Here is a 24,598-nt window from a genome sequence, read left to right as displayed (position 1 = left end):
ACTGCGTGCGTCCTCCGAGCTGCTGTGCCGGTGGAACCCTTGACCCCGCCCACCTGTAAGATGGTGAGTCCTTCATCGCACCCCACCCACACCCTATTAGATGCCCAATTTCTCCCTTTGGAACGGCCACCGCTACAGGGCCTATCGAGGAGAGGTTATCCCAGCAGAGCTACGCCTTGGCCTCCACTTCACCCGGCGCCAACGCTGCAGCAATACGATGGAATCCGCCTTCCGGCCTCCTGCGACCCACAATCTACTCCCGCCCGGCAGCCTAGGACGGCGAAGAACGCCTCCTAAAACGCCCTGTCGTGACAAGAAACGCACCTACCCCCCCCCAGCAGCTCCAACCCCACGGAACACAACCCGTGCGTGTGGCTGTTACAGTGGGCTCCAGACTCACGAGAAGAGTAGATCCAGAGGGCCAGCTGGCCGTGCATATTACTGTGCCTGAGACCAGCAGGGCAAACAAGACTCCCACCCAGACCAGACAACGCAAGTGACCTAGACAGCCAAAACCGAACCCAAAGGGGAGGCTCAGAACCCACAACCATTACTAAATGAGGGCGGAGACCCAAAAGTCCCCCAACCCGTGTCATCTGTCATATTAGTTCAGCCCGTATCTGAACTTGTCTGTTACTTGGGTAGCCGCACCGCCTGCACTCCAGCAAAGTGCGCCCTCAGTGAATTTGGGTTGGCCCAGGAGGAGCTGGTGTACGAGTCGTCGTCGTCTTCCACCAGCTTCTGTGGCCGTGTCAAAAAACAATGTGGGGCCAGAAAGGGGAGCATGCTGGGGTTACGTTGGCAGGGCAAGTATAGGAGAAACCTGCTTTAGCCTGCTTAAGTCTGCGAGGCGCGAGGGGGCTCTGGGAGGCGGTCGTTGCGCCATACATACGGCACCTTAGCTGTTGGTGCTGCTGCGTTGTTGCTCCAGCGTTGCACCTCAGGGGCGCTAAAGACCCGATTACGCCCCCACACCTCCAAAGGACCCAACCGCCCAACCGCAAGATCCATACGGCTCCGCCCAACGAGAACCAAACGAGCTCCCTTAAGAACCGCCAAATGTTGAATTGACTGCAGCGTTTAATCGCTGCAAATTACAAATTACCTAACCCCCCATTCTGGTGGCCATGAGCCATGTCATGGTTTTTCCCAGGCATGCTAGACCCCAGGCACTCAGTGCCCGCTGCCATCATCGGTGTGCGAAGTCGGCGATTTCTAGTCCCTCAGCCCCATCCTTTCACTTCCCCGCGGCCACGTACCGCACACCAGATACCGCACCTTCTGCTCCTCCTGCTTCTTGTAGTACCAGGCCATCATGGCCTTTTGAGTATCTTGATCCACAACCTGGCAAGGTAATGGGAGGTGCACCGCATCGTAAATACTACCGCATCGTACATACTAGGGTTCCCGCCATAGTGCATCGCGAGAACGGCCCCAAGCAGAATCCTCCCCCTTGCATCAACATTAGCCGCCGATCCAGGTCGGCTTCGAGCCCCCACCCCTCCAGACCAACACCAGGTTCCGACCCAAATCAGCGTCCCCCGGGTAAATGCGCCCGTGCACCTCTATCTCCGGCCCAGGCTCGCATCCCACCCGCTCTCCGCCTCCGCCAGTCATACTCACCGGCTCCCGTGCTGGCGCCCCCTGCCCTTTCTTCTGCAGCTTTACCACCGCCTTCGTCTTCTCGTGGCGCCCCAGGTAATCGCTCAGCTTCTTCTCCGGCAGCATCTGCTTGCCCGCGAACCACAGCGTCGCCAGGTCGAGCGGGATGTCGTCCGCGGCATACTGCGGGTGCGCATGAGAATGAGGACGGGAATGGCGGACGTGACGCAAAGATAGGGCGCGCGGGGAAGGGATTGCCCAGACGGATGGACAACACGCTGCGCCACGTGCTGCTGATCGTTCCCTTGTGTAAAGGGTCCATAAACCTTTCGGAGCTCCACACGGCGCGGTACGATAAAGCTATCTTGCCCTCTCTCCACCTTCGGTTCCCCTTAGGGGAAACACTCTACAGGATACATGCATAGAGGTACCTAGCGATCCCATCTGAATATACTCCCGTTGTAATGCCCTCCGCCACGTGTACGTCATGCACGACAACAACAGCTCCACACCCAGCCAACCACGCATAATAAAATACCCTCACAAGTTACAACTATGCCCCGGGGTATACAAGTGGCGCGGTGCCGCCTTGCTCACCGATGTTCCCGCCAGATCTTCCTTGCCTTCGATCCCCTGCCGTACTAGGTCCCACTCGGGAAGACCCATAGGGTAGCAAATCATTACGGCACCGCGCACGTTGTCAATCGCTTCCTGCAGCGTCCGCGCCGTCAGCGGCACCTTCTTGCTGACCTGGTCCTGCAACACACATGGGGAAAGTGAAGGTGAAGACAAGAACTGGTGTGACAAAAAACTGGCCAGGACCTAAACTCGTCCTGCAGCGAACTGTTAGTGGCTATCCAGGGCTCCCTAGGTCCGGGTCTTACTCGTGAACCAGCAATAAGGGCGGCGAGGGGCCCATCCAGAGGCTGTGCTAGGAGCCCACGTGAGCCTCTACTCCGTGCATCCTTACCCGGCGGTTGCGCTCTGCAGTGCAAAGAACACCACCACCCTGCTTCCTACAGGAGCCCAATATCCGTCCGTCCCGAGAAGGCAGAGCCCATGTAAATAATCCCAGGTGCCGACGTCTGGCTCGCGGCCCAAGCCCGCCTCACACAGCGCTCTCCGGGTAACACAGTAAAACTCGGCTACCCTGTGAAGTGCACGAGACCGCACTTGTCCCGAAAGCACATCAGAACAACAGACGCGGCCCAGCCAGAACGTGCCTAAGCCGGGAGCATTGTGCGACACGGATTGCTCCGATCCTCTTTCTCACCTTGTGTGCTACAGCCACGGCCTCCTCCAACGTCTTGATCAACACCTTGGCGACCTCGGGGTCGCAAGCTGCATCGAGCGGAAGGTGAGAAAGGTATAAAAACGGTGTCAGCTGACCCTCTAACAACTCCGCCGGCGGGTTAGGAAGGCAGCATGGGTTGCCTGGGGGTTCCCAGGCTTCCTGGTTGATATGGGCTCCCAGCGCCAACGGGCCGCCGGGTGTCCACCGGCAGAGCGTCCGCGCAAGCTGCAGGATGCATTCATGTATTTGGGCCCCTAACCCTGTGTAATGTTCGTTTACGAGGCAACTTCGGTTAGCGCTCCCCGGAACGCGGCCCGCGTGCCTCACCGTTGCCGGTCCGCCGGCCCGTGGGGTCCATTGTGTAGTGGGGCCCTTTCTCCACCGATGTTTCTTGGTACTGATCAATACCCTGCTGGTCAGGCCGCTTTGCAGGCCCATACTTTGCAAGCTCCTCGCCTTCCGCCTTTAGCCGCTCGATGCGGTGCCGCAGATTGTTTACTTCCGCAAGCTGTCGAGTTGTTTCGTCGACGGTCGCGTTTATAGTGGTCTCGTATAGAAATTGGTCCAGGTCCGAACGCTGCCCAGAGGGTACAGGGATGCACGATAAGCTTCGAGAAGCAAGGAATGCATCGACGAGGTCCGTTCCCTAGTCGCGTCATTTTACCTTCATATGAAGAAGTACCATGGCTGATCAAATTAAGCAATATCTAGCAACCCGGAGGATGCTCCCTTAACCCTTAGCTGCTAGAGAGAGTCCGAAATGAGGCGCGGGTAAAAGGATCCAAACAGGTCAATCCTTCATGGCCTTTCCAACGGATCATTTGCTTTGTGTGTATTACTGAAGGCGTTTCTTTTTCTTCGCCGTACGACCGTTGACTTCTCAGATTATTCTATGCTGGGTTTCAGATTGACGCTTTCTATAGGGCTTTACTGTGATATGGGAAAGCTGAATTTATGGCGCAAATGCCCTGAGGGTTTGGCGCTCTTAACGACGCTGTCGTCCACGGCTTGCGGCACGCACTACCCGTGTCCTAGATGACTATATATATTAGCTATTATTAAATATAATTTTAAATGGATAAATGATTAACGGTTCACGAGAGCTAACGGCATCGACTAGTTTGACTCGGCAATGGCCGACAGCCTGGAGCAACTCCAGCAACGAGAGAGGGAGCTGGCTGAGCTCCGGAGTAAGACCTTACTATCCTTGGACCAACAGGTTTGGCCGCCAATTCCAGGCTCTGCAAGTTCTTGGGTGCGCAGCACCAGCAGTTCCCCCGAACCCCATACACAGGTCGCTGCTCGGGAGCAGGACCTCAGCACCCTTACCCAACAGGTGCGCTCACCATGGGCACGACATGTTTCGCCAATCCACCCCAATCTGCAGTACATAGATATACAGACAGCTTGCTGTCAACGTGCAGTCGAATGGACCCACACGCAACGCTCCTCCTCGATAGGCACAGCCTCTGCCAAGTCCGAAATCTTGCTGCATCTTACAAGCAACTACAGATTAACAGTATGGGTGGAGTGCATCCGATGAGCGTGCTGCAATACTGGGTTGCAGAATGGTGCGCGGCGTGACATGGCCTGACATGCACCAGCCTCTTCGTTCTGAGTCCGCCTGCCCACCCGTCAATCCAAGTACATACAGCGTACCACAAACGGCACATCCATCGCAGTCCGCATTTCCCACCCCGTAACGGCTCGTCGTTTCATCCTGTTTCTTTCCTCTCGAATCCCTCAAAACGTACACGCACCCGGTGACACCAGTTCGAGGCCCTTAGGGCGGACTTCCTTTATAATCTGGACCTGCTCCGACAGCGCGATGAGGAGCTGGCAGCATACGATGAGGCGTCCGCGCGGAACAAGGCGCAAGACGCAGCATTGCGTGGCAGGGTTTTGGAGCTGGAGCAAGTCGTGACTGAGCTGCAGACTGGTGGGGCCTGTGGGCCAGGGACGAACAAACTCTGTTTAGGGCGCCGCGTTTACGGCGTTCGGGCCCTTTGCACGCGGTCTCCGCGTGTTCAGGTTTGGGGCTAAGCATGACAACCACCAGGCCGTCACACCTCGTTCCGTCAGAAGTAGAGCCGTGGTGCTGTCGTGTCACATTTCCTTTTCCTCCCCCGCTTCTGCTTGTGCAGAACTGCTGTCCGCCCGTGCGGCTGCCGAGCAGCAGGGCTTTGTGTTGGCAGCCAAGCGGGCGGAGCTGGCCCAGCTGCTGGAGGAGGAGCGGCTGGGGCGGGTGGAGGCGCTCATGCGGCAGCGGGAGCAGACGGAGGTGGCGCGCAGGGCCCTGCAGGTCGGTGCTTTGTGCCGGGCGGGGCGTTGTAGTGCGTGTGCCGGTCCGGTCCTGTCTGGAAGCTGCAGGTGTTGCGCTCCGGGCCAGGTATTGGGCCTGACCTGGTCGAACCTAGTCTTGGACGCACACCTTCTGGGGCGCCGTCACCCGGACGATTAAGTCACAGGAGTACCCTTGTACCCACATGCGAGCCACATCGACCCACATGCATCAGAAAGGCCCCACACGCAATACAACTGCAGTGTGCTGTGCCTGGACAGTAATGAGCCAACGCTGTACTGTCACGTGCTAGCGACGTGCGGTTGGCATGCCGGGATCGGATGCCGAGGGAATGGATGTAGATGCGCCGCTCTGCTGTCCCCGCCCGCCCCAATGGCCCTTGCCCATGGCACTATTTTGGCCTGCGTGCTTCCTCCCTGCCTGCTATGGTTACTACCCACCTCTTATCACCACCAGTACCGACGCTGCTTTGCTTATACCGCCTAAATTCTATCCAATCCGGCCCCTGCAGCGCGAGTTGGAGGAGGCTCGAGAGCAGGCGGAGCGGCAACGGGCAACCCTGAGCTCGGCGTTCCAGAAGCAGCTGCAGGAGGCCCAAACGGGGCTGCTGGCGGAGGTGGAGGAGCTCAAACAGGCGAGTGGCCGAGGACGGGCTGGGTTAGGATGGTGATACAGGGCTCCCGGGGCCACAGCAAGGGGGGAAATGGCTGTCACCAGTAGGTCGATTTCCGCTGTAGCAGCCCACCACGCATGCCCAAAATCGTCACCTGCCTCCAGGCCGCAACCGCAGCTACGCGTCTGGCGGAGCAGCGGCAGCAGGAGCTGCAGCAGGCGGCGGCCCGGGAGGCGCAGGCGCTGCAGCAAACAGAGGTGAGCTCTGCTGCATGACCGTGGCCCGGGCTTTCTAACCAGGCTGCTAACAAGTGAATTTCCGTTTTCCACCTCTCCCCTAGCCCCGCGCGGCTTGGGTCCATATCTGGACTCAATGCTCCTAATCTTACGACATGCAAACACTCCCTCAAGTCCCTTGACCCGGGACCTTCGCTCGGGCTGTTCGCCTTTAGATTCAACAGCGGTTTTCCGCGGTTCTCCTTTTCCGCCAGGTAGTCCGGCGCGACCTCCGAGATCGAGATCTGGCATTGCGCGCTTTGGAGCTGGAGCTGGAAGCGCGGGCTCGGGAGCATGATGCTACTGTACGGCAACTACAGCAACAGCACGCTGACGTGGAGAGCAAGCTGAGGGTAGGTGCCTGGAATGGGTTAGACGGGAGGAGGTGCTGCTGCGTGGACGGATGGCTTGTTGCGAGCATGGATGAACGGATGGAGCAGCCATCCGATGCATCGCGTGCGTGGCAGCAATGGCAGTGGGCTTAATGACTTGAGGGACGGAGAGATGACCTTAATAATGCCTGAAGGCCAGTTGTGAGGTGGGAACATCACTTGCAGCCAGTGACGCTGGGAACCTTCTTGGGGCGGATGCCGACGGCTACCCTCTGACCCGTAGCTCCAGCCCAGTACGCCCCCCATGTCTGAAACTGTGCTGCCCGCCCGCCCTCCCGCCCATCCCTCGCCTGCCTTTCTCTTGGCGGCTGCCGTGTTGTCGAAACCCGAGTTAACCGACGCAGTGATACGCACCCATAAGCCATACCCCATACCCCATGACAGACACATCTTTGCCACGCATCATCCGCCTACACCCCCCAAGGTGGCCACCGAATCGTACGAGTCGTACCGGATCCAGCTGGCCGAGCAACTGTCCACCGCGCAGCAGTGCCTTGAAGAGCTCCGAAGTCAGTGTTTGGAGGACGTTGCGTTGCTGCAGCGGCGGCATGGGGAGGAGGTGGCGGTGCTGAGGGGCAGGCTGGAGGCAGCAACGAGTGAGCCGCGGGGCTGGGGCTTGGGCAGGGGGGCTGGCGGGCAGTGGGGCTGGCGGGCCAGATCCTTCTGCATGTGGCACCGCGGTGGGTAGGGAAGGTTGCAAATGACTCGTGTGTGTGTGTGTGTAGAAAGCAGCACATGTGACGAGAAAGACGCTGGCTGGTTGTGGCCAATGGAAAGAGGCTCAGGGGGGCGCTGTAATTGGCGACATCCACACTGTGGCGGCTGGCTTGCCGGTTATCTGGACCCCTGCACTGCATTCCCCACCCACCCAAGCCAGGAAACGCGCACAACACACATACACAACGCGTATACACATTCATATACGCATCCATTTGCCCTTGTGGCAAATTAAAGTTGTACGGATAAAAATACATCTGCACAAATGCAGGTCGGGCATTTCACCTTACCTCGCAGGCCGTGGCTCACAGCTGGAGGCGGAGGCCTTGGAGCTCCGGAACCAGCTGCGAGCGGCGAAAGAGGAGGTGTGTGTGCGGCCTGTGGGCCCAAGACCGGGGTTGTATGAATGGGCTGGGTTGCGAGTCGAGAGTCTCGGGTGGGAATGTCCGCTCGGTTTGGATTTCCACCACACGCGTCCCCCTAGAACGTGCTCAGTACCCCACCTCCCATACTCCCCACCTAGGTCCCCATTCGCACCCACATGCACATGGCCCCGGGTCCGTACCAGGTCCGGCGGTATGATTTGATGACATACATACACACAGCTACACACACACACACTCGTAAAGCACAGAGCTCGCGGTGGCGTCCTGCTTTAGCGCTCCGTCATGATACAGTAGTTCTTGTGACGAGGATTGGCCCTCGTGATTGTGGCCGCTGTCTCCTCAGTCCAGGGCGTCCTCCCTGGAGCAGCAGCTGGCGGTGGAAAAGGCAGCAGCAGCGGAGGCCATGCGGCGGGACCGTGACGATATGGTGGGTGCGTAAGCGGGTGGGGTGGGGAGCCAGATGCGTGTACGTCCTGCTTGTGCTGCCTCTGGTTTACTCCTTCACGGGGCCGTGGTGTACATGCTTTTTGCAGTTGGACTCACTGAGACGTCCTATCTCTCTCCGACAAACGCACACAGCGCATAAAAAGCACGCGTACGCACTTCCTCTTGCCATCTTCAGCGCTTACTTCTCGCGGCTCAGTCAATTGAAAAACCCTCTTCGCGGATGAAACCTAGGAGCGGCGCCTGCGGGACATCGCCGGTGAGCACGCGCAAGACGTACGGCAGTTACGTGAGAAGCTAGCGGAAGCTAAGGCCTCCCTGGAGCAACGGCAGCATGAGCTGGAGGTGGCTCGGGTAAGGCTGGGGGGAATGTGTACAAAGCGGAAAGCAGCTTTACCTAAAAAGTCAACATTTAAGCGACGCGTCGCGTGTTATACATTTGTCCTTGTCTTCACAAGCATGTAAATTTCAAATTGTATTTTCAAACACGTGTAAGACTTATGCGCATTTCCTTCAATGTCAATGGAAGTCAACACGAGAGCAGCTAGCGGGACATCACCCTAATGGGGAACGGAGAACGCCGGGTCTCGGGAGTGCATGTGCAATGTTCCATCACAGCCCCCTCGAGCTAGGAAGGTGAAAGGAAGGAGGGCCCCCTCTCGCCTGGGTCCGCACAGAGCACCTGGGCCTGCACGGCAAAAGGCCGACCCGAGGCTGTATCCATGCATGGATACATGCATGCATGCACGCATGGAGAGGAGCTACCTCGCGACGTCTTGACTCGTGCTATCTCGAACAGCGGTTTTCTCACCTGGGCCGTACGGCACGCAGGAGCAGTTGGCTGCCTGCCTGGAGCGTACGACACGGACGCGGGACGCGGCAGCGCAGGCGGGGCCTGTGGGCAGCGGCGGCGCCGCCACCGCAGCCGGTGCACAGGGTGCCGCCGCGCCGTCGCCTAGGACCGCAGATGGCGATGAGCCGCCATCTCCAACACGTCCTGACGCCGGCGGTGGCCCTGTGCACCGGCAGCTAACGGCCGGCAGACCCGCGGCTCTGACGCTCGCGGCGCTGCAGGTGTGTGCATCTCTGTGTATCATGTGCGCACGCCTGTTTACTTCGGAAGGAAGCGCACTCGTGTAGGCGTGTGTGTTCAGGGCCTCAGAGACATTATTTGATTATTTGCTTTTTTGATTTCTCACTTGGGATCCGGCGGGAGCTTGTGAGGAGACCCATTCCTGGAATACTTCCTGGAATACTGGACTACTACCTCCCTGGCCGTGTTAGCCGTGTTGACGGTGTTCCCCTTGTTAACTCCTTCACTGACCCGGTGTCTGCCCTCCTTACCTGACTGGCGCAGGAGTCGCACGACTCACTGCCTGAGTTCGGCGCCTCGCCATTGCTGGACCTGCCGCCCTCCCCTCGTAGCTCCGCGTCCTTCTGGCTGGGACCGTCGTCGGGGCCAGGCGCCGCAGCTGCCGCCGCCGCCGCTGCCGCCGGCCTCCTAGGGCTACAGGTAGGCGGACATAAGGCTTGGCTGCGGCAATCATAGGGTCCTTTCTCTACTTTCTAAGGGAAGGCCATTTGTCGTGCTGAGCCAGTTCTGTGTGCCCATTAATGTCCACCATAAAGCATACCGCTGGGCCCCGATATCTACTCTGCTTTCCTAACCCTTTCTGGACCATGACCATGACCATGGCCCCGACCCGGCCGGGGCGTTGTGCCACGCAGGACTTTCCCCGTCCCTGGAGCCCGGCGGCGGCGGCAGCTGCCGCCGCCGCGGCCGCGGCCCGCGCTGCTCAGTACCTTCGCAATTCCAAGGAGGGTCTGGACAACTTGCTGAGGCCGCTTAACCGATCCCGACTGGGCCTTGTTGAGGGCCAGCAACAGCAGCAGCAGCAGCAGGCAGGGGCCGCCGCCGGTGGCTCGCAAGGTCCAGCCACAGACGCAAGGTGCGTTCGGGGCCTAAAATGCGTCCTGGTGTAACTCGTTGTGGCTAGGCAGGAAGATTGGGAAGCACGGGTTCGGGCGCCTGTGGTTCCGTGGTTTCATCCTCCACTCGCGGCTAACTCGCGACAAACCCTTGTTTTGCGTCTTCCACCTGGTCTATCCGTCCGTCTGTCCGCTGTAGTGCCGTCGCGACGACGGAGGCGGCGCTGGCGGAGGTGGAGGCGGAGAACCAACGCCTGAGGAGCACCCTGGCGGTCATGCGTTCGGAAATGGAGGCGCTGCAGACGGCGGCGGGCGCTGCAGCGGACAGCGTGCTCATGCAGCACCCTCTGCTGCTGCTGCAGCAGCAGCAGCAACAACAACAACAACAGCTGGGCCAGGGCTGGCGTGTCGGCAGCGGCGGAGGCGGTTTTGAAGCGGCTGGAGGTCCTGCGGATACGGGTCCAGTGGATGTGGGCAGGCAATGGAATGCAGCGGCGCTCATGGCGGAGCTGCAGGAGAGCGACCGGGACCTGCAGCAGGTGTGTGTGGGGTTTATTGACGTGAGGCTGCGGGCAGGAGCTGGTGTGTATGTACGCGTGCGTGATTGTGTTAAGAAGGAACCACAGTTGACGCCAAGACTTAAAGTGAGCAGTGTGCACGCCACGTCAAACCTTGCGGCTCGTTCAGGTGGGGACCACGTTTTGAAGCAGCTAGCTGCAACGCACACTCCACACACACACACACGCACACATGCACACGCGCCTGGAAGGCGTTGTGAAAGCGCTGGTGCAGGCATGAGCGCGGATGCGTGCTTCCTGTCATGTGCCAGGCAAAGCAAGGCAAGGTCCCCAAGACATGCATACGAGAGAGGGTGTACGGAAGGCAAAATAGCCCGCAAGGACTTGACGGCGAAGCGATGCGGTGCATTGAGCGTGGCTCCATAGGGCGGTGACCACCCGCCTCCCGTAGAAGGCTTTTACGAAACACCGAACTGACGGTACTGCGAACTATGACTATGCCACTTCACTCTTCCTGCACAGGCCTTGGAGCATGTGGAGCTGCTTCAGCGTCAGCTGCATGCTGCACGGGCCGTCGCTACTGCAGCTGCAACAGCTGCCACGGCAGCGGCAGCGGCAGCCCCGGCAGGGCAATCGCCCGCGGCTGCTGGTACGGGCTCACACGACAGCGCCGCAGCGGCGGCGGCAGCCGCTGCGGTGGCAGCGGAAGTAACGTTCCTACGGCAACGTGTGAAGGAGCTGACGGCTGCCAATAGGGCATTGCGGCGGCGTGCCATGCATCTGCGGGCCGCTAATGCAGCGAACGCCGCGGTGGCAGCGGAGGAGGCGACAGCTGGCGCCGCCGTCGGAGCCGCGTTCCCAGCGTTCAACGCGTCAGAGGCCCAGGTCCAGAACGACGCGGCAACGCCTGCCAGCGGCGGTCCGGGACCGGAGGGGGCAGAGCTGCCGCCGGAGCAGCAGCTGCCGCAGCTACGGCGGGAGCTGGAGCGCGCTCGGTCGCAGCTGGCGGCTGCACGTGAAGAAAATGAGCGTCTGATGGAGCTGAGCAGTGAGGTGCGGGCACAGCGTGACAGGTGCGCAATGCAGCTGGCGGCGTACATGGCCACGTCAGCGGCAACGGCGGCCGCAGCCGCGGCTGGCGGTGCGCCGTCGTCGCCGATGGGCGCCTGGCGGATACAGGACTTCACCTCGCAGCCCGCTCCTACCTTTGGCGCTCCCTTACCTGGCAACAGCCCCACTCACGCGTTACCGCTGACAGTGGCAGGAACAGTCCCGTCGGCGCCGGCCTTTCCCCTGTCGCTAAGCCCCCTGCTCACCTCCACCTCCTCATCGCCTCTGGCCGCGACGCTGATGCCGATCTTAGCGCCGCCCACATACCCGGGCGCGGAGGGATTCCCCGGCGCTCAGCCCTACGGCTATCCATACCCGTACGGCCTTGTAGCGCCCTGGGGGGGTATGCCTCCAGTAGGGGGCGCCGTGGCGGGGCCGGGGGTACCGTACTGGCCGCCGCCGCCGCTGCAGCAGCAGCAACTCCAAAACGCAAAGCGCTCGCCGGAGGGAGCTGGAGGAGGTGCGCGTGTGGTGAAGTTTGCGGAGCCAGTCGAGCGCGAGAGCGCCGGCAGCGATCCAGATGAGGGCGGCGTGGGTAACCGCGGCGGAAGGTCAGCAGGCGGTCCCTTGAGCTCATCTCCCGTCAGGTGCCGGGGCGGGAGGTCAGCGCGCTGGGAGGGGGTTACCCCTCCCAGCGATCAGTGTAGGAGGTGCTCGGGACTGGGCAAAAACCAGGCTGGGCGAATTGTGTAATTTTATGCGTGATCTTCATCAATCTGTATTTCCTAACAGGCACGTGTTTGGAGGGCTGGAGGACGTTGCGGATGTGCGGGTGTACAAATTGCAATGCGGCGACCCGCGCCATTTTCGTGGCCGCGGTTGGGAATTTGCCCTACATCCATCCGTCTTCCATTTTTCGTGTCGTTTTCATTCTTTCCGCTTTCTCTTCCCCAATCACTTGCTTTGATCTCACTTGCTTCCGCTCCATGTCCTTTTCCCTCCCTTCTGCCGGGCCCCCCTCCCCACACATCAATGACCCCTTTTCCTTCCAGGCGCCGGACCTCCGACGAACCGGGTCGATCAGCCTCCTTGTCCCCGCCGCGCTCCGGCGCCTCCGGCCAGAACGCGAGCCACACCAACCACGATCGATACCGCCAGCCCCGCCAGCACTCCAGCTCCAATCCCAACTCGAACGCCAGCACGCACCCGCGTGCACTGGTCACGACCTTTGACCATCTGGCAGCCGCTGCTACCGTTAATACCAATATGAAGGACACCTTGGGCAGCATCGACGAGTACCAGTCATCAGCCGCTGCCGCCATCACCGCTGGGCCGGCTCCGGCGGCATCCACCCGCACGTCGCCGCCAGTAGGCCTGACAGCTTCGGGCCGCGAGACGCAGTCCCAAAGAGCGGCACTACGTGCGCTGCACCGACGGCGGGAGCAGCACCAGCAGCAGGCCGCGGCGGCGGTGGCAACAGCGGCGGCGCTGCGGCAGCGGGTGCGCAGCTATACAGTGGTACGGGACGAGGCCGGGGCGGACGACGTGCGTGGGGTGGCGAGCGCCAGCTGGCCGGCAGACTGATGGTGCCAGGTCTCTCTCGGAGGATGGGGCCTGATCGTGGATCGCCTGATAGGAACGAGAAAGGATGTTGGGGCCGCATTGGGGGGAAAGACGAACCACGAACGAGTGAAGCTGCTGCCAGGGCAAGAGTGTACCAGACGTTGGACCGCATTGGGGGGGGCTCATGTGTTGCGGCGCTCTGGTCGAGCCTTTTCGTCGTGTCGTTTTGGGTATTTGCCGCATATCACCGCAGCGTCCATGGGAAGTGCGCATGATGTTGAGTGTGATGACCCTTCACACGCTTTAAAACTGCGGTGGACATGTGTACCAACTGCATGAATGAATGTGCGCACTGAATGGATGGAGCAAATCTGTCGCCTGAAGATTAACCCGCCATCTTACAAGGGTGTTAGGGATTTGGCGAAATGGACACCGGTAAGCTGTGCAATTGTGTGAAGGCGCATCAAACAATGACGGACCCAATCGTGAACTGCCTGGGGAGCTGGGCCTTGTATGCAATAGCGGTGTATAGTGACGCGATGTTGAGATGAACTGGTGCACACGCCAGGTTTTGCTAAGGACCGATGGCTGACGCTCAAGCAGCTGTGGTGGACGCGGTGGTGGGGGCCGCAAGGAGGGCGTGGGGGCAGCCATGGGCTAACGAACGGATGATCGAAAGGAGGTTGCACGAACGAACGGAAGCTGCGTATCCTTGCTGAAACGCCAGGAGGTCCCTGGAGCAAAGGGATTTTGCTGGCCCTGGCGCCCCGGTGGAACGGGGACCTAGGTTCCGGCCGGCGGAGCAGCAGCAGCTGTGCGCGTGTATGATGCGGTGTCGGGCGCTGTAGCTGTGCGGGTGGGTGGTTGTGCATAGCCCCTCAGCACCCGACAAAGTTTGTAGGTAAACACTGGACGGGTGTGCGCGCATAGGACGGAATCGACATGTGGGGGTGCGTCGTGCGGCAGCTGGTGTGAGTAGCAGCTTGGGAAGTAGTCTGGCGGCTGTTAACGGCATGAAGATTCAAGTTATCAGGTTGGTAACCCTGAACTATCCAATTTGGCTGGGGCTCGATGCGCATACGTTGCGGATATCCCAGTCACAGCACAGACGGCTAAGCGCTGGACTCGGCTGGGCAAGCGAGAAACGCGAGGCCATGTCACCCTGCATGCTATTTGATTTAGCCTAAAGCATGTGCGCCGACCTCGTACGCTCTAGGCAAATTCGCCGGCCTCGGCCTCGGCGGCCCTGGTATTATGAAAAGCCAGGTACCGGCCAAAACAGTTGCTGCCCAAACTGCCCAGAGGGAGTCCTCAATCGCTGTCCTGCTAACCTACCGTCAGCCCACCGCAAACAGGTGAAGGAAAAACGAGAGATGAGCTCCCAAGCGCACCATCATCCTGCGCTGCTGCCCATCTTTGGCGCTTCCACACGCATTGCCTCCCCGTTGCACACACCGCCGCACAATGCACGCTGCGTAGCGGGGCATAGCACACCGCAACAACCCCCACTGAGCCCTACCCGCAGGGTTGGACAAAAGCCATAAGCCGCAGCAGAACCAAGTACCCACCTCAAGAAGCCCGGAAACCAATTTGCGCCAATGTCCTCACTTTACACACAGCTGGATGGATGCCATCCACCGCACCCAGCACACGTCTGCCACCTCCGCCCGCCGCTTAGCCCACCCAGCGCGAACTCTCTACACACCGTTGACGTCGCTTAACCACTTCACTGGCCCAATACTTTGCACTCCCGAAGGCTACCTGCCACTTCAACGGATGACTGCACATATTAACGACACATGAAAGCATCAAAAGGTGCTAAAGCACATGACGACAAAAGAAACAGCTCGGCACTCACGCTGAAGCACCCGAATGAACCCGACGCAAGGCGCACGACCACGGCCCACCGGCCAAGCGGGCATCGTGGCGTTGGGAGTGGGGTAGCCCCGCCAGCTGCGCACCTGTGGCGGCCCGCCGTCCGCCTGCCGCCCCCCCCCTTACGACGTCGGTCTGCCCGAAGCGCAGCGACCCTCGAAATAGAGCAGTGAGTCAGCTGGAGGCCATCTTCAACCTGGCAGCATAGCTCCGACTCAAGACGTCTGGATACACACGCATGCTGATCCTGGAGGCCGGGAACACACAGCGCGTCGGGCTGTCAAGAGGTTCGTCCGTATGGACTCCGCTCCTCTCACTTCTAGTGGCAAAATTTATCGCTACAATGAGATGAGATGTCCTGCTCTAAACCCCCATTGTATCTAGTGTTGTCTCGGAGCGTAGCCTCCGTACAGACACATTGACACACAGGCGCACACACCAGATGCAGCTGGGACTTCCCCAATTTTATAGGGGCGCCAAGCAAGCCGAAATCCATTCAACAAAAGAGCCCCACTCTCATTTCCCCTCCCGAGGCCGCGAGAATGAGGGCCCCACCGCTTCCTCTGCATTCGCAACTCCATAGGACATTCCCACTTATCACGACGGGCTGCGTGTCAAGATCTGATCGCCTAGGGCTATATTGCCGCGAAAATCAACTCCTGCTTGCCTAATACTAAACCCAACAGTGTATTGCGCTCCTATCGCACCATGCTACCATAGCAGTGTCAGTACTGCACGCGGCACCCATCTCACCCCCTCCCCTTCACCATCCCGCGCCTCGCCTCATCACCTCGCAATCCGCCCGCCCGCGCGTCTTGCTTCGGTAACCTTCGAGCCGCCATAAGCAGGTCCAGGAGTCGGTGACAGACAACTTTTTTAACACTTCAAAATGTTCCCTCGTCAGATGCCCTTTCCCATCTGCCTTTTCTTTAGGGTGAGATACATTCTTCGGCCAGGTGCGACAACCACCAAAATGCACCAGAAAACGCAGGCAGCCGCCCAATGCGAACCGACCAGTAACCACCATTCTTTTAGCTGCGTTAACCCGAGTGTTCATGACCCCAAGTCAAAGGCAAGGCGTCAGCCAAAATCCCCAGCCCCGCATGACTGTGCGGCAATGTGGACACGCACATGCAGCAACGCAACTCCAATTTATTTCCCAAGCGGGATGGCACCTACCTAGCCTGCTCGGCAGGGACGACGTGCGCTAGTAGTTTCCCAAGAGGTTAAGGTTCCGCACGCAGTCCCTGTCCGGTGGGTGTCCCTCGTGAACCTCGCACCTGGTGAGCCAGCGGGAGATTGAAGATCTTTTCCCTTTTCCTGTTCACTGCAACCACGCAACTGCTTACACACCACCCTGTAGGCGTTTACTAGGGCCTCACCGAGCACGTAGATCTGCTAAACTAAACGTCGGCTCATCATCTCACTGTAATCCGTCGCCCTGCCTGTCATCACGCCACATACCCGCGGCCCTTCGTGCATTGTTCACCAAGACCAAAACGGAATGCAGGAGAGCAGGCATACGAACTGCCGTGCCTACCGCGCCGCGACCATCCCACTGCCATTCTCAAGATTTCCGGCTGCGCCCGCAGCCGCGGCTGCGGCTGCCGCAGCAGCAGCTGCCGCGGCCGCCAGCATCTCTTGACTCGCTGCTGCCAAGTGGGCAGCATTGCCGTCGAGTCCTGGCAGCCCCATCACCCCCCCAGCGCCCGTCTGACCCGCTAGGGCAGCTGCCGCCGCGGCTGCGGCCGCAGCTGCCTGCTGCTGCTGCTGCGCGTCCAGCGGCCCCAGCCCCGGGCCGACACCTAGCTGACCGCCAACGTCCAGCGGGCCGCCACCACCGGCGCCCCCGGCGTCAGCGCCTGCTGCTGACGGCACCAGGCCCATGCCCTGCAGGTGCAGCATCTGCTGGAGCGTCTCCTGCTGATGCATGAGCTGCTCCGCCTGCTGGGCCTGCAGCGAGCGCAGCTTGGGCGCGTACTTATCGATGAGAAACTGTAGCACGGCATCAAACTCCATGTTGCGATGGTCGGGCACACACTTGAGCATCAATCGCCAACGCCGCTTGCACTGCGTAGGGACAATCAGAAGGAGGCAGGGACAGCGACAGCAGAGCGTGACGGAGAGCGTTTGAAGCCAGAAAGTAACGAGCGAGAATTTGCCGCTTGACACGATGTGGATACGGGCACCGTTACCATAATGTGTACCATCCTCTTGCGTACGTACTGGAATCCTACGGTAAAACGTGTGCCGATGTGTGCGAACCCGTGAATGCCTGTGTGGTCCTTCCCGTACTGTTCTCTCCCCCTCCCCCTCCCCGTCCCGCCTGTAAAACATTCTTGATGCCTGTGTCGCACGCCGATTTCCCTGCCCAACGAGCTCATCGAACTCGACCTCATGCCTACCCTTCCTTGCCGCCATCCCCCCCCGGAGCAGCCCTGCGTTCCTTCGCACCTGGGGTGCCGTGCGTCCCTCCACCAGGGAGTCCCAGTTGACTTCCCACTCCCGTGTTGCACCGGACAGCAGGAGAGACCGCAACATGCGCCGGTCGTCACCGGGACCCCACTCGCCACGGCTCACCATGCTGGGACAGAGCGCATCATACCTGCATTCACATGCCGAAAAAGTGAGTCGCAGATGTACACAAGGGACTAGGTGCAGATTCGATATGATGAAAGTAACCTTCTTGACGCGTGAACGTTTCTAGGCGCGCTCCAACGCACGGAACGGGAAACGCGAAAAGAGGTTCGGGGAACCGGCCGATTGTCGGATGCAGAGTCAGCTGGACGGCAAGGGCAGGAAATGCCCGACAAGGAGGCGGATGTCCCGCTCCAATCACCGCACAGCTCCCTCGAGACAGAGGCATCCCAATTGGTGACACCCCTCAGCCAGCCTCCCTCCCAGCCTACCGTGGGGGTAGGTGGAGCTTACCCCAACCCACTCACACTCATCAGACCTACGCACTTGCCCACAAAATTCTCGCAATCCCCAGAATCTCTGCCCATCCGCTGCAACTAGTCCACGCACCATTTCTCCTTGCACTGTTGCGGGTTGCGCGTCCCCATCCGCGCTGCAATCGCCTCCCAGTTAATACCATCCAGCACAATTCTCCGGGAGCCCTTCACGGATCCGGGCCCCTTGCCGCCAGGAGCCCCCACACCGCCCAGCCCCAGGCCGCCGTCAGGACCGCCACCTGCTGCCACCCCCAGCGCTGCCGCCATACTCAAACCGGTATCCACCAAGACCTCGGCCCGCGCCTTGCTATCCAGGTGCTCCTGCACAATGACCTGCAAACGTGCCATCTCCTCCTGGCTCCAAGGACCTGAAGGGGGGACAAGCCGGAGCCAAGTCAGGGCCACATGACGGCAAGGCGGGACTATTAGAGGAAAATGCATTCAATTGACATGCAGCCGTTGTCTTCAATCACGCAGCCGCTGTCCCCAATAAAAATGTACCCAATCCGACGACAGGGACGGCCCGGGCGGGACGATCAGGAGAGGCCAAAGTGTTTGTTCGTTACTTAACAAGGGCACATGCGGAGAAGCGAGGCGCGGGGCAAGGCTGAAGAGCTGAAGGAAGCTGAAGGCACCCTGGCTTGGCACCCGCCCAGGTTCACACACGGCACCAACCTCGCCTAGTTTCCTCGAGACTCACCGGTGGTCCGCTGCTGGTTAATCCCTATGTGGCGCCAGCGGTCCCTGCACTGCTCCGGCAATCGGCCCAGTTCCTGGCCAATGATCTTCCATTTGCGGCCGTGCTGGTCCACCAGGTCAAGCAGCCGCCGGTCCTCCTCCTCCGTGAAGTGACCCTTCGAAAAACAAACATTTCGAGCATTTAGCGCAGATGCCACCAGGCGGCACGACGCAGCTCAGCGCGGTGAAGTGTACAGTAAGGCAAGAACGATGTTCCCGTCTCCTTGCCGCCACCTCACGCCGTCGCGGCATAGCGGGATGGGCCCACCCGCCCGCATGCACGCCCACAACGCACAATTAACCAACCAGGCCCTCCTCAACGATATGTACGATCCGGTGTGTTAGGGCCTGCTGCTGGTGATGGGATCAGTTCCCTCAAGCAGGACAACATGCGCACAAATATAATGGTCGCGAATATAATGCCTGGTGCGTGGATAGAACACGATCTGGGACCCGTATATCCAAGGCTGTCTAGCATCCGCTGGCCTCCGGCTTCTGCCCACTTGTTCACACATTTCTGCCACCCATCCGCACGCGTACCTTATAGTTGCCCGAATGCAGCACCCGAGTCAGGTGTGCCCACAGCGATTTACGTGTGCGGTGCGGTACGGCGGCGGAAATCATCGTAATCATGCCGTGCATGCCCTCCCGTTGAAGAGAAAACATCCAGCTCCAGTCCGTACAACTCTTGCCATGCGCCTGTCGTATGTTTTTAATGTCGGCAATGGGTAGGGGTAGAAGGATTGGAAATTACGATGGGGTACGATTACGAATGGCGGCGCATGCATAGCATTCGGCCCGACCCGGCGCACCTCTGCGTACTGCCGTGCGGCGGCCTTAGCCGCGTCACTCTCCGCCTGACTAAACGGTCCCGACTTCACATCCGTCCGCTGCAGGTCCTCGTTCCAGGACATTGTCGTCATGCTGCAATACGGCAAAAGCACGTGTGCCAAGGCGCGGTGTGGTAAACAGGTGTTTGTCAAACCAGCTCCAACAAAAGGCACGGAACAATGGCAAATAAGCCGGGCTTCCTGAACACAGGAATACAGGATTACATCTGTGTGAAGCTTCGGACCACCGAGCATGACATCGCGCAATAGAATCAAGGTGGGGCACAGCAGTACAAAATAGGGACCCAGCGACGTAGGTGTCGATATGCCGCTGGGCTGAGCCGACAACCTGCCGAGAAACGGTGCAAACAGCTTCGCCTGATACCGTGAAGCACCTCACCGTTTAGGACCGCCTCTTTGCGGCTTGTTCAGCTCCATCATGGCAGGATCTAACAAACCCGCCGCCGCCGTGGTCGTCTGCAATCCAACCGCACCCTCCTGCTGCTGATGCGCCTGCTGATGGTGCTGCTGCTGCGCAGCCTGCGCTGCGGCCGCCGCCGCGACAGCTGCCGCCGCCGCCGCCGCTGCCGTAGCGTCCGAATGCTGCTGCTGATGCCCGTCGACACTAACCTGGACCGTGTCCTGCAACCCGTCCAAACCCGCCGAGCCGTCGTCAGTCATCGATCCGTAACCTCCTGCAGCGCCCGGCCCTAGCAGCTGCCCCGCATTGCCGCCAAACAAACCCAATGGCAGCCCCGGCAGCTGCGGCGCTGCTGCGGCCGCAGCCGCCGCCGCCACCGCAAGCGCCTGCGGGTCCAATCCCGGCACGCCTCCCGACCCAAGGCCACCATACGACGAGCCGAGGCCCTGGTAAGGAGCGGACCCTTGGGTCGGTACCGCCGCCGCCAGCAACGCTGCCACGAGGCTCTGCGCCTGGTTTCGGAACCCGTCACCAGAGTCCAAGCCCATGGCGTCATGCCCGATGGGCTCCGCTCCGCCAGGGAGGTCCTGCTGCGAGCCCCCCTGAGGTCCGCCCGCGGCGGCGCTTCCGACGCTGGGCGCAGGTGCCAGCGCAATGCCGCCCGTGCTGGGCGCACCGACGGCGCCAGCAGCGGCTGCAGCAGCGGCTACTGCCGCCGCCTGCGCCGCCTGGACCCGTGCAAGCTTGGCGGCCGCCGCCGCGGCTGCGGCGAGGCCCGTGCTGGCGTAGTCGTCGTCATCGTCATCATCGCCCACGGCAGCTTCCTGATTTGGAGTAAAGTCCCATGGGTGTTTGGGGAGGGGAGAGGTTGAGACGCGCCTGTTTGTGCACGGCAAGCAGTTCACATCTCCAGGCACGGCACATCACCGGAACCTTCAGCAGTTCCTCTTGGCCACTATTGAGCCAGATGTATCTGCATGTGCTGTATACCCTTTGCGGCGCTGTGCAGCAGCTGCCGCTGAGCAGCAGCAGCGCTTTTTGTTGTCAAGCCCACACCAGCAGCATTGTGGGGCCTATGGCGGAGGAAGAGGCCCCACAGCTGCGGCTCTAGAGAGGCCATTGTAACTCCGCGTGGATGGCGTCGTACCAAAATCTAAGTCCCGCATCGCCTGCCCATCCAAGCCCGTCCGCTGGTCACCTTACATACCGCCGCCTGGCCATCCGTAACTTGCCAAGAAAGCGGCAACCGCGTGCCATTGCGTAGGCCCCGAATCACACGCGCCCGCAAACACACACCCACCTGCAGCTCGCGCTCGGCGCGCTTGCGCTTCTTCTCACTGCGTTTGCGTGTCTTCCTATCGCCAACAACCCGGCCACCGTCCATACTATCGCCCTCTCCCAGCTTCTTCCGCCGGTCTCGTCGCACTGCGTGCTGCTGCTGTTGCACCAAACACAGCCCCGATGGCTGCTGCTGCTGTGCAGCGATAACCGAGGGCGGCACGGACGCCGCAGCGGCAGCAGCGACTGCTGCCGCCGCGGCTGCTGCCGCCGCCGCTGCGCCCGCGTCTGAGACCTGCTGAAACATTGGCTGCCCGGTGGCATCCATGCCTGGCATGGTGCCGGCAAGCGGCGCAAGGGCCGCGAGTGCCATAGCCTGTTCCAACAGCGCCGACTGCTGCACCGCCAGGTCACCAGGCGGCAGCGCATGCAGGCCTTGTTGCAGAGCTGATTGCTGCTCCACCACTTGCAGCGCCTGCTGCATGATGCCGGCGAGGTGCAGCTGAGCCGCGGTGGGATCAGCGCCTGTGAGATCAAGCGGCAGTAGATGTTGCAGCTGCGCCTGTGCAGCCGCGAGCTCATCTAGCTGCTTCTGTTGCTCCTCGGGGTCCTCGGCTGCGGCAGCACCAGCGCTGGCTGCAGCGGCAGCCGCAGCAGCCGCAGCCAGGTGATGACTGACCGCCGCGTGCTGGGCCTGCTGCGCATCTAGCAGCTTTTGCTGGTCCAGATGGGCGACAATCGCACTGGCGGATAGGGCCGCTTCATCGACCATGTGGGCGTGGTGCTCCAGCCCCATGGCTTGCGCGTGCTCAAGTGCGGCCTGCGCCTGCTGAATGGCTGCCTGAGCGTGTTCTAATGCCTGCACGTGGTCCATGGCGGCCTGGGTGGCGTGGTCCATGACGGCCTGCGCATGCTGGTCCAGTGCGTGCACGGAGTGCAGCTCCAGCGTGGCGGCCAGACTGGTTGCGTCCAGTGCGCTGGCGTCCAGCTGCTGTCCAGCGTGGTTGTATGCAACAACGATTGCCGTGTGGCCATCTTGGTTTCGTAAACTGTTATCATGATGTATGACGAGCTCCGGCTGGAGTTGCATGATGCTTGAAGAGCGCCCTCCAAAGACACCAAGGCAACGCTGACTTGGCGTCACTGCTGCCTGAGACTGTCACTGTAACCCTCACTGTCGCACAATCCCTTTCCGCGAGAACACCTCCGTGACGAGCACGGGTCGGTGGGTCAGTTTGCGCGCGCTTGCCTGAAACGCAGTCCGAGTGAAGCTGCAGTAAAGCAACATAATTTATAGCCCTATAGGTAGTTATCTCAATAATATAATGTCCCTCTGTGTTTCGAGGGTGAGGGCTTACCCTTTGGGCGAGACGCGTAGTTAAGGCGTGTGCTTCAATCCACTGTCAACACAGCCGCCTCCGAGCCTGGGCGCACGCCCAGGCGCGCCGGGGAGGCACAGAATACGCTTCTGTCGGTACTGAGCCCAGGGCCCCGTCCAAGTGCGGCCTCCCTGGCAGAAGCTCCAGGGTCCGACTGGTCCAGGGGGACTTTCGCTTGCGTCTTTCTTCCAAGCAACAAGAGCATATAAAATGTTTTGTTTTACTCCTTACGATCCAAAGCTTTAAGGATGAAACATGAGCCAACAGAAAGGATTGAGCCGCCGGAGCACAGGGCCTTGACAAGTGGTGTACAGTACGTCACTCCGTGCGCTAAAGCCCCAAGCACCAAAGGTATAGATATCATAGCGATCAAGTTTTGTATAGGATTTATGCTTTAGTGATCAGGAATGATGTAAGGACTTTGGTTCGTTGTTACGGCCTCGGGAGGACGAGCTTCTTTCACCGGAAAACAGCCTTTTCCCTGTATATTATCGACTAGAACAAGCATCAGTGGTTTAGGCGAGCGTTAATCATTGCTCTCTGCACCAGGCGAAGAGGTCCATAAGCATGTGGAGGCGTTTGCCAGTGCTATGCCATCGTGTCCATTACTCAACCTCCTGGACTAGTGTTTCTCAAAGCCGCATAGCAGCAGATCAGGCCTTGTACCGAGCGTTCACGGGGCTGCGCCACCGAGGCGTCAGCTATCAGCAAGGTTGTGTTACGTCAGTGCGCGGAGGGGGCCTGCCAGTAGTCTACCATGAGGACTATTCGGCGCCACAGCTGACTCCGGGTCATCGTTTTCCCATGGTGTGTGGATCAGGGTACACACAAGACCGGAAACCGGCAGGGGGAAAGCCGTTGGGTTTGCGCCAGCGCAAGGCACAACGGAAGCCGCCAGACTCCCCATGAACGAAATGGGGGAATCCACTGGGGTGTCCCAGACACTTGCATGCACTCGGATGCATGCATGGTTCACATCCTCGCTTTGGAAAAACAGGCTTGGCAAGGTCCCAACTCTATTCGGTAAAGCGTTCTCTTGCCCCAGCGACCCGGCCCACGCATCCATAAAATCCACTCGACATTTAAAGCTGTCTTTACCAGCTCGTAGCCCTCTTTACGGTTTCCATTTAACGCGGAGGTTGTGCGCTACCGGATTCCCTAATTTGCTGAGGGCGGCTTGGCGAAACAAACACCATAACCGAATCCCGCCAGATCCGATTAGGAACCCCCCATACGGAAAAAAAGGCCAGTTCCACATATGTGCTGTTCTCAGCGCCCCAGCAGGAGGCACCTCCACGTTTGCCTCTTCTGGATTTGTCATGAGTACAATTCGACGATTCCAAAACGCCGTGGTGGTGGTTGTAGTGGGCCTGAGCGTTCATGGATCACATCAGAAAAGTTTGCCCCAGTGGGCCACTTGGGAGGGAGACAGGAAAGCACGGAAGGGGCCATACGGGCCGATGTTGTAGAGGGTGGTAGAGCTGTGTTCTAAGAAACGTTCCATTGAATGCGCGAACCTGCGTAGCACAGCCCTCACCGCCACAGCAACACTTGACCACCGCATGTGCGTATGCCTGTATGTATGAGATTATTTGTATGTTGGTTTTAACCCGAGGTTATTGTTATGTAAAACCGGGCCACGGGGAGAACCATTAGCCGTACATATGTGCGTAAACGCTAGCTTGGTGAAGGCAATAGCGCTCACACTCACACTAGCCCCGCAACCCCTTTCTCAGGCCATATTCCGCCGCATCTACGAGCAAATCCTGGAGCAGGTGCGGTGGGTGCAGCCGGCACTCAGGCGGCTTCCAGTTGGGCCTCGTCCGATTCGGCGGATTTCCTTTTCCCTGAATCCTCAAGCGGTGTCCTGTGTGTTTGAAATGCCCGCTTGCTCTCCTAAGCGGGGCCCCGGGCCGCCGCGTTCTTCCTCTCCTTTCTCCTCTTCTCCCCTTCCCTCCCGTCCCCTCCTCTTTGTCGCACGGGGTTAAGCCACTACGTCCCATGGCCTTCCCACGACAGCCGCATCCAGCTAAAAGGA

General features: G+C 59.9%; 4 protein-coding genes across 4 annotated transcripts in view; 2 read left to right on the top strand and 2 right to left on the bottom strand.

Moving 5' to 3' along the window:
• Positions 1 to 633: 633 nt before the first annotated feature.
• Positions 634 to 3,476, bottom strand: VOLCADRAFT_62351 (uncharacterized protein; the record flags this gene model as incomplete). The annotated part of the gene is made up of 6 exons (XM_002952328.1): positions 634 to 741; positions 1,279 to 1,344; positions 1,624 to 1,785; positions 2,200 to 2,358; positions 2,876 to 2,943; positions 3,224 to 3,476. Coding segments are annotated over 6 exons (816 nt in total), but the record flags the coding sequence as incomplete, so codon positions are not given.
• A 552-nt stretch (positions 3,477 to 4,028) lies between these two features.
• On the top strand, positions 4,029 to 15,585 carry VOLCADRAFT_93068 (uncharacterized protein; the record flags this gene model as incomplete). Its single annotated transcript, XM_002952407.1, has 20 exons — positions 4,029 to 4,151; positions 4,191 to 4,232; positions 4,670 to 4,835; positions 5,041 to 5,198; positions 5,710 to 5,814; positions 5,976 to 6,068; positions 6,263 to 6,439; positions 6,903 to 7,074; positions 7,493 to 7,560; positions 7,719 to 7,763; positions 7,925 to 8,008; positions 8,260 to 8,379; positions 8,857 to 9,099; positions 9,383 to 9,538; positions 9,754 to 9,974; positions 10,433 to 10,493; positions 10,995 to 12,133; positions 12,575 to 13,067; positions 15,106 to 15,129; positions 15,544 to 15,585. 20 exons carry the CDS (start codon positions 4,029 to 4,031, stop codon positions 15,583 to 15,585), a joined length of 3,732 nt encoding a protein of 1,243 aa, XP_002952453.1.
• A 237-nt stretch (positions 15,586 to 15,822) lies between these two features.
• On the bottom strand, positions 15,823 to 22,271 carry VOLCADRAFT_105501 (uncharacterized protein; the record flags this gene model as incomplete). The annotated part of the gene is made up of 10 exons (XM_002952327.1): positions 15,823 to 17,030; positions 17,415 to 17,565; positions 17,988 to 18,282; positions 18,615 to 18,768; positions 19,193 to 19,351; positions 19,465 to 19,576; positions 19,883 to 19,959; positions 20,113 to 20,727; positions 21,204 to 22,040; positions 22,113 to 22,271. The coding sequence occupies 10 exons, from the start codon at positions 22,269 to 22,271 to the stop codon at positions 16,497 to 16,499; spliced, it is 3,093 nt and encodes a 1,030-aa protein (XP_002952373.1). The 3' UTR covers positions 15,823 to 16,496.
• A 1,953-nt stretch (positions 22,272 to 24,224) lies between these two features.
• VOLCADRAFT_105500 (uncharacterized protein) overlaps positions 24,225 to 24,598 on the top strand; it is a gene marked incomplete at its 5' end in the record, with an annotated part of 4,802 nt that continues 4,428 nt past the window's right edge. Inside the window, one exon of the mRNA XM_002952406.1 lies at positions 24,225 to 24,335. Within this exon, the coding sequence (XP_002952452.1) occupies positions 24,225 to 24,335 (111 nt within the window). The remainder of the gene's footprint in view (positions 24,336 to 24,598) is intronic.

The sequence above is a fragment of the Volvox carteri genome (assembly GCF_000143455.1).
Source record: "Volvox carteri f. nagariensis unplaced genomic scaffold VOLCAscaffold_29, whole genome shotgun sequence".
In the NCBI taxonomy this organism is placed as follows: domain Eukaryota; kingdom Viridiplantae; phylum Chlorophyta; class Chlorophyceae; order Chlamydomonadales; family Volvocaceae; genus Volvox; species Volvox carteri.
The sequence above is the reverse complement of the archived record's forward strand: the minus strand, read 5'-3'. Positions and strand labels throughout refer to the sequence as shown.